At 32.2% G+C, this 8996-nt stretch overlaps 1 protein-coding gene across 2 annotated transcripts; it reads left to right on the top strand.

Annotated features, from left to right (window-relative positions):
• Nucleotides 1–1141: 1141 nt before the first annotated feature.
• LOC128552298 (uncharacterized) lies at nt 1142–8996 on the top strand. 2 transcript variants are annotated; one of them, XM_053533332.1, is made up of 6 exons: nt 1142–1217; nt 4880–5077; nt 6287–6448; nt 6771–7013; nt 8113–8215; nt 8576–8978. In XM_053533332.1, the coding sequence occupies exons 1-6, from the start codon at nt 1160–1162 to the stop codon at nt 8661–8663; spliced, it is 852 nt and encodes a 283-aa protein (XP_053389307.1). In that variant the 5' UTR covers nt 1142–1159; the 3' UTR covers nt 8664–8978. The 2 variants fall into 2 exon arrangements, with proteins under 2 accessions (XP_053389307.1, XP_053389308.1); XM_053533333.1 differs by lacking the exon at nt 6287–6448 and having other exon boundaries at nt 8576–8996.

Genomic DNA, 8996 nt, shown 5'->3' with positions numbered 1-8996 from the left:
TTTCATTAAGAGATTTAATTAAATTTAGAAAAGTTGACTTTCCCATATATATATATATATATATATATATAAATCAATTACATTGAAAATCCATTAAATGGTAATAATACAAATGTAATTCAATTGAATTTTAACGAAATATAATTGTAGTTTTATTGATTACTTTTCAATGTAGTTTTATTTGAATCCATGTTTAATTTCAATAAAAAATTTAATTTACTGATAAGCAATAAAAGGTATTATATTGGAACAAGAGCAAAATTGAGTAAATGCCCCAAAGGTTTTATTAATTTGCATATTGATCTTTTAAAATAGAAAAAGTGAAAAACCACAGGTGACCCAACGTAACATAAATAAAAATGTTGCAGGCTCGGTTTGACTGAGCCAGTTCATGGACGATAGTGGGAAATTAATTAATTAATTTAAGCTACCGTCCATACCCTCTAGCACCGGGTTGGGTAGAACTCAACTGTTAGACACATGTTAACAGTACAGAAGTTTGATTTATAGACACCAGCAGACGTATAAGTGGAATCTTCGAAAGTTCAATTCCATGGAAAGCGGGGTATGTCCCCCGCTCAAATAAAGGATTTACCCTAAACGAGAAATGAGCAGAACTAAAATGAATAGAATTTAGAGAGGGGATCTTAGGTTATAGAAAATGCATATCAGAGAAATTGCCAAAATACTAAACCAAAAAGCAGGCACCATGTCCAAGGGGTGATTAAACAATATCCAGAACCATTAAAGCGGGAGTTTTCGAACCACCCAAGCCGAAATATTACAGTACACTAAAACAACAAAAATGTCGTGCTGTGCGATTTCAAGAGATCGAGATATAACAGCCCTGACTGAAGGTACGGGGAGACTTTTATGACCGCCACACGGCACAATCGACAGTGCTGTGACAATTAAATAGAGTAAGCGGAAAATTAGAAACCTCAGACGACTCTCTTTTATCTTCTTGACTTATCTCATTTAGGTTATGGCTTGTGAGAGTTTCGATTGAAATCTAGTGTAAACAAAGTATGAATTATTAAGTACAGGCTATAAATTTTAGAATTGAATCCTACGCCATATCACGTGCTTCAAATGAAATTGCCATAAATTTCCTTAAATAGTTTGCCTACCATCAGTTTGACAGCATAACGAGCAGATTATGACACCTTTAAAATTTGTATTGATTCTCTACTTGCTCACATTTTGTTTTTCTGAAGGTACGTGTAATTATTGTTGTTTATATGTTGAACGCTGTTCTTTATATTAGCTGAGATTTATCATATCGTTAAGACGGATTCATCTTGACCTTAATATATTATTTTCATTATTTATTTGCAAGGAAAGTAACTTACGTCTCGTGCACCTGCAAGACAGTCATCTTATGTGCAGATTTGTTTTCTCGACTCTTACGACCATGTTTTCAATTAATACTCAAAGTGTTTATATAAAGATATTAATACAGTTGCTTTACTGTTCTTTTTTTTATCCGGGGGTGGGGGGGGGGGGGGGGGGGAGGGGGAGAGATGTTTGTTGTTGGTTGTTATTTATTTATTCATTTATTTATTTTGCTTTTTTTTTCATTTTTGGGAGGTGGTGTGACAATGACAAAATGGATCATTATATTCTGCTTAACTCCTTTTAAGGATAATTTTCAAAATTTAAAGCACCATGACTCCAGATTTGGATACAAAGTAATCTTTCTTTCAAATTGAAGTTTGGTCATATTATAAACATTAGAATATGAATTTTTGTTTCTTGAATATTTTAAAAGTTCCAAATCAAGAAAAAAAGATGACCGCGTCGGGAATCGAACCCCGTAACTAATAGCGCTATAGCTGAAGAAGTGAATAATGACTTCAAAATATAGATTTTTATAATCGAGACAGTTTACCTGGAGTAAAAGCGTGACAAACGCTTTTCGATTTTTGCCGTAAAAAGCAGTAAAACAGCGAATTCTAATGTGTGTCCGTAACATAAGTTTTAAAACCTTCTTAAGAAATATAGCATTCATTTCAAGATATCTAAAAAAATATTTTTCTGTTAATAAACGATCTGGAGGCATGTCTGCAGTACTAACCCTTTCATCATAACAATACATGTTCATTTATGTTCATTTGTACGTGCCATTTTCACAAGTCGGAATAAATTCATCACACGAAACTTAAGAAATTCGTATCTGCAACTTTAGATAGAGAGGTGTTGATTTTGTTAAAGTATTTGTTTAAAAAAGGGTCCACCTACATTTGTGTTTAACTATAACAGTGCTTTACATATATACACAAAATCAAGAGTTAAAGAACCGTGCAAGTTTATCAAGAAAATTTGTTGTCCTCCTTTTTACCAATTACTTGCCAAATCGAATGCTTTGCAAGATGTTTAAAAATATTTTAGACACGTACTATAAATGCAGTGCTTAACTGATTTCAGTTTAAATTATGAACTTTTAAGTTTTTAATTTAATATTTTTCTCTTCTTCTGACTTCTTTCGTTTACTAATTATGAGTCTTTAATCTAGCTTTCATTTAATAAGCCATAACTTTAAACAGTCGTACCTTTTAGTATAAACAGATACATTTTTAAAACGGGAACACTTTTTCTTGATGTCATCATTTTTACACTTAACAGTGCATCGTTATTTACCCAGCGTTTGTTTTATGCGACGGATAATCGATTAAACTCTCTTTGTTTATCGTGTATATTTTTTCAACCATTTTAGTGTTGTACATACAATTAAATTTTCACATCATTTAGTAATACATAATACGATTGACACGGAAAATCTTTCTCCACTATATCTATTCCTCGAAAATGATTAAACACGTTTTGACAAGTTGATTCCAGCCATATAATAAATTCAATATTGCAATCTTGAACTGGAAGTTATTTGGAAGAACCTACACTTTATCTCTCATGAACCGAGTCTGCTATAATATGTGTTTGGATCTTCTTACTACTTTTATTACATTAACAAAGTTTCTAAAACAAATTAACAGATAGCATGTATTTTGTCTTAAGCAATGTAAATGTTATCATTTTTCAATTTTGAGTAATATTACGATTGCTGCATCTTATGACGTCATAATGCCTTTGTTTATAATGTGACCGCCACATTGTTCGTTGTGAACATAAGATATACTTATTTCTTGTTAAATCCTTTTTTTTCGCTTGTTTTCTTATATATTATTTAAAGGTTTGAACGTTATAGTGTGACTGTTATTTAGGCACGTAGAATTCCCTTTGTATATTCATCCTTGTTCTTCTTTCCCCTTCAAATTCCTGCCCCCCCCCCCCCCCCCACCCACCCCATCCCCCACCCCCGCCCAACCATTTTACCACTTCCTTCCCCTCTATCTATATTTCACATAAATTAATAAGTACTTGTTAGATGTTTGAAGCGACCCGTCTGTGATATTTTTCTATTACAGCTTCTTTTTGTTGTGGGCCTACTTTGCAAATGCGTGGCTCTGAGGCTGTGTTTTGGGTGCTCTTTGCTTCCGAGAAATCTACCCTTACCTATTATCTTTTGAATATTGATTAACATGGTAGAAAGTATTATTGAAGCCATATTGAAAGTAGTGCTTACCTGAAAATGCAAATATGCGCAACATCTATTTTGACAGCGGCTGCGTTATCTGTATTAACATTTTTAAAGCCTTATGAAACTTTAAATACGTAAGGATATATTCAACAAGCTATAAATTGTAACTGGCATGACATTTTATTGATTATATACAATATTCTATTATCGTATTACTTATAAACACGACATGAAACGAAGTAATTTTTTAAGACGTATTAGCCAATTGTGAAGACGGATCTTTGTGTTCTATTGTATTGGCATTCATTGTTAAAGAGCTCGGAATGCGAACTATGCTGTTGAAATCGCACATGTGGTATATAGCGTGGCGAAGGTTCCTTTCCTTTATAAAAGAATACAAATGATGGTAACTGGGTAAAATGGGTGGAAACTATAACAAACTTCGCCATATACAAATGCATCAAATAGCACTTCTTTGAATGTATTGATATATGTATGGTGTTATTTAAAGTATAACCTATTTATAGGTCCCTATCCCAAAAAAGAAAGTCCATGGCAGTAAGATGACACAGGTATTACATACTGTGCAATACGCTGCCTTTAGATGATTTGATTATGTTTATATTGATCTCCGTACCTCAAGACAAACGCTTACAGGATAGGCTCATCAAACCTCTAGACCCAGAGATAAATTTTATTTTATTTCCGTAACTCTTGCCGCTGAAATATGTATTTGGTTGCTGGCTGTACAAATTGTGGATTGGGTAATCTGTTTTAATCTAAACGCTCAAATCTTGGTCATCAATCAACGTTTGAGACTGAGACTAAATGTTTCAAAAAGATTAATTATTTCTTCGACAACAGATTTTACCTCAACTTCTCTTCCTCAAAAACATGACATATACATTTCCACTCAAGTTACCTTCCCTTCGCTTATGGTTTCTTCGAAGAACAAATCACCGCAAGATTTTATTTGAAACTATGGTAATCTTTGTATCTTGCAATTTTAGCACTTGGACATTATTGCAAATGCGTAAAAAAGAAGACGTGTGACAATTCTTCGAACAGAGTGAGGTACTGAAGATGTCGTACTCTCCGGAATTATCTGTCTAATTTTTATGTGAAACAGCGCGTTCTATATGTAATTTATTGATGTTCATTTACATGTAAAAGCGTCTAATTAAACGGTCAAGTGATACCGAACGAAAACGTTAGAGTCATCCTCCGACACTTACATTACATCTTTTGAATGTAATACAGAACAAATCTTGTTTAGCAATATTTATCAATATGCGGGGTAATTTCTTCTAAACACTCCGCTTTTTTTTTCTCTTTTGGCAGGGCAAAACATTGATGACCCATGTACATCAGCGACAATTTTGTATTCCCTGAAACAAAGAGTGATTGGATATACACTTTCGGCGAATGAGACGTTTCTCTGCGACTATTATATGAAGGAAGGATGGTATAGCATGGGAAGTTATGCAATTGCGTCTTCAGAAAAGCCATGTGGAACGGTGTTCAATATGTACATGCCAGGTATTGTGAAACCAAGTCAAAAGGTAATAAAGTTGCGTGTAGGCCTACTCAGATATACTTGATTAGACAGGACAAATAAAAAATGTGGGTATGTGGACATTCCCTGCAGAAGCTCAATTGTGGAATGTAAAGAAATAACAAATTTTATCTCATAAAACTTTGGATAACATACTATCATGTCTGAGCAGCGATTGCGCCCAACATGGTTCCATGACTGTCACAACTGTTAACACAAATCACTATTTTTGTGTGGGTATTGTTAGTATTTAAGGGTCGCAAAGTAAGTTTACATACCACAACTCTTACTTTTTTTGACAATTACTATTTTCTTTTTTTACTTAGAAAATATGCAAAATTTAATGTTTGTTTTCATTAACATATCTGCAGTCTATGCAGATAACTTTTGTAGCTTTGAAACATACTTTGATGGTCATAGGAAAAGTTCCCATACCAAGGTCAATAATATATCTTGCTAATATTTTGACAAATGTATTCCTTTTTTTTAGACTGAGAAAATTACTCGAATTTGAGGTTTACTTTAATATCTCTCTAACCTATGTCGCATTTATTTTTCCCGCCTTCAGGGTTCATTCATTAAATGAAAATGTTACCTTTATATAATATTACCTCTTCCATATATGATATATGGTAGTCTCTTTCCATTAGTGATAACACCCATTGAAAGGGAATGCATGATATTTTTCCAAATATTCTTAACAGATCTAAAAGTTTCCAAATTTAACAATAAAATATTTTACATGATTTTCTGTACTATTTTATCTTATTGATGACTCATACAAACTATTTAAACTATTTATATACACGTCTTCAGATATATCATATTCTTTCGGTCTGTTATAAGATCAATTGTTAAGGGTTACCTTTTTCTAAAGGTACATTGTTTATTGATTGTTCTTCAAATGTTGTTACAAACCGTACGCTTTGAGTGCTTCAAAAGAAAAATGATGATTTCAGACCTGTATTTGAGTATTATGAATTTTAAGAATTCAAAACTGATTAATTCGGAAACATTTCTACCACTAGATTTTACATGTGTCGCTCAAGCGTCATTTAAGTATCATTTTTAGTAGCTACTCTTGAAAACTTCCAAAGGCTTTCTGTAGGAATTCGAAATACATCACAAATCATCGTATTTTTATACATCCTCGTATAACATGTGTACACTTATGCATCTTTGTTCAACTGTAGGAGCACTTCCTAAAGATGATATAATATCAGAAATGAGTGTGTGTTTAAAAGGAGTAAATGGCACTATTTGTTCCAAAACAATCAAAGTGAAAAGATGCGAAGAGAAGAGATATGTTTTTGATCTTTTTGCGCCAGATGGCTGCCCTGAAGCATATTGTATCGGTGTGTTACTTCAACTTCGTAGCTCTGTTTGACTAATTGATGAATGTTTTATGAACGACTAGTAGTCTAATTGAGACTGTATATAGTGTTCGTGAAAAAATATAGAACCTAATGAACATATTAGAAGAAAATAATGTTTAAATTAAAAAGATTTAAAATATCAACATATTAGCATGACACTGACCTTAGATACAATTGAATATCGTCGAGTCCACAATGGTTATAACTCTATTCTCAATATTACCACATAGTCGCGCAAAACATTTGTAAACTCATAAGTTATAATATAAATAAATAATGTCTATTTTTGTAACATTGACAGAGGCTGTTGAAATGTCAGGCACAACTAATACAGAAGGAATGACAGAGACTGCGGGTGTGTCAAACAAAACTAATATCACAGAAGGGACGACAAGACCTGTGGGCCTATCAAACACAACTGATATCACAGATAGAACGACAGAGGCTGTGGGCATGTCAAACAAAACTGATATCATAGAAGGAACGACAAAGGGCATGTCAAACATAACTGGAACGACAGAGATGGCAACCAGGAGTGAAAAAGGTTTGTGATATATGAACGGTAAGCTTAAGTACAATATAGAAGAATTGTGTTTGTTTTTCGTGCATAACTCACAGAGAACTAAAACAATTTCAATCTATCTTTGCAAAAATTTCTCACTACGAGGTGAAATATACTCCATATTCAGAGTATTAAACAAATTTTCTTTTTATCTGATGATTATTGATGAAAAAAAGCAAAGTATTTTTCACTATTGTACATCAGATGATATGGAAGCTAATTCTAATGAATAATAATAGTAGTATTGATAATGACATTATTTAACGAGAATACCATATTTGGCTATAGCCAGTCTAACAATTTGGTCTTCTAGCATAATGGGTTTAAAGTAATTTCTAGCATGTAACATACACAGTGAAGTGAAAGACGTGAATAAAAAAAAAGAATGTATTATGAACGAAATTATCCTTTGTGGCATAAACAGTATTTAGTTTTAGACGTACAAGTGGTTGAAATATATTTGTAATCCGCACATCAAACGCCGAAAAAACTCACATGTGAGAATATTACAGGAAACCAGTAGATCATTTTTTTTAAATGGGAAGATATTGTAATTATTTGTAATTATAGTAATTAAAAGAAAATATAACAACAAATTATATAAAAATAAAATAATGCAAATTCAACAAACCTCAATAAAATACATAATAGGAGATTATCAATAATTGTACCGCCGTTTTATATAAAAACAGCACTTTGAAAGACACACAAAATTTTGACGTACGCACTGATGGACGGTTAAAACGTTGTGCCAAACAAGCAAGGCACATGCATACCTATTTGAAAAAAAGTATCATTTAATAATACAGAGTAATAAACCTTTTCATGGCAACAACTACACTTATTTGAGAAATTCACGTTTAAATAGTCATGTTAGAATTAATGGTATCTTTTAACGATAGACATACGCATGACTTTCTTGACTGTTTTATTTATAATCATTATATATTATACCGTGATTTATTATAAACATCTGCCTAACATGTACGCAGTTATGCTATTCTAATGGTAAATATAACAGCAATATCTTGTTGGATGCAGTTTTATGTGTCTGATATTCAAAATTTGGTATGTTTTACAGATCACCTAGTATCTACTCCGCCGCCAGAAGATTGGATTATTGCTAACGTGAGCGCAGTGGCCTTATTGTTTGTTATTGTCGGGTTTTTTCTTTACTATCGCAGGTATAATGAGCCAATACAACATTATAAATTTGAAACTGCAACAGTTACACAGGTGTTAAATTTAAGTCGTCAATTGCTATTGATCAAAATAAACTTCACTCTTCTTCTTCTTCTTCTTCTTGGCGTTCACCGCCTACACTGTCTATATACTTCACTTAAAGCATTAGCCTCACACGTTTGGCACGACCTTCATTAACATAATTTTAATCTTCAAATCGTTGAAATCTAAGGAACAATTCGTTTTTTACAATCAATATTTTAAACACAAGAATACAGTAATGTGTTAACTAATTGCTTTATAAATATATGTCTTATTGCTTTATGTAGACAACTGCCGTGATAAAACTTTATTAATTTCAGAAATAAAAACCAATGCTACACTGTTTTGAAAAGACAATCAACTGTTACTCCGGACGATGATACGATCTACGAAATAGTCACATATTAAGCAATTGAAAGAAGGGCACTTGTTAAAAAGATGTGTTAACAATATAGCATTTTTATGGTTTAGTGACAATTATTGGTTTTAATATCCTGTTCAGTTACCTTGTTATATTATGTATATTTAGTAAATACAAAAATGGATAAAAAAGAGTTTAGTTTCATATCTTATAAAATATTATATTAGTTAAATACATATGCATAAATATGAAATGACCAATGAAGATAGGTTATATAAATTTATGTAAATAAATATCATCAACGAAATAAACGAAAAATGTGGAAACAAAGAAAAAGACAAAAAAATACCGGAAAAGTCTATGAGGATTCGGACTTCTAC

The sequence above is a fragment of the Mercenaria mercenaria genome, unplaced genomic scaffold (genome assembly GCF_021730395.1).
Source record: "Mercenaria mercenaria strain notata unplaced genomic scaffold, MADL_Memer_1 contig_2249, whole genome shotgun sequence".
NCBI lineage: Eukaryota > Metazoa > Mollusca > Bivalvia > Venerida > Veneridae > Mercenaria > Mercenaria mercenaria.
The sequence above is the reverse complement of the archived record's forward strand: the minus strand, read 5'-3'. Positions and strand labels throughout refer to the sequence as shown.

Bases quoted from the DNA above. Each gene is read 5' to 3' on its own strand.
- LOC128552298 (XM_053533332.1), top strand. From the start codon at position 1,160: ATGACACCTTTAAAATTTGTATTGATTCTCTACTTGCTCACATTTTGT. The intron at 6,449-6,770 runs GTGTGTTACTTC...TAACATTGACAG, and splicing joins CCCTGAAGCATATTGTATCG to AGGCTGTTGAAATGTCAGGC. The intron at 8,216-8,575 runs GTATAATGAGCC...TATTAATTTCAG, and splicing joins TTTTTTCTTTACTATCGCAG to AAATAAAAACCAATGCTACA.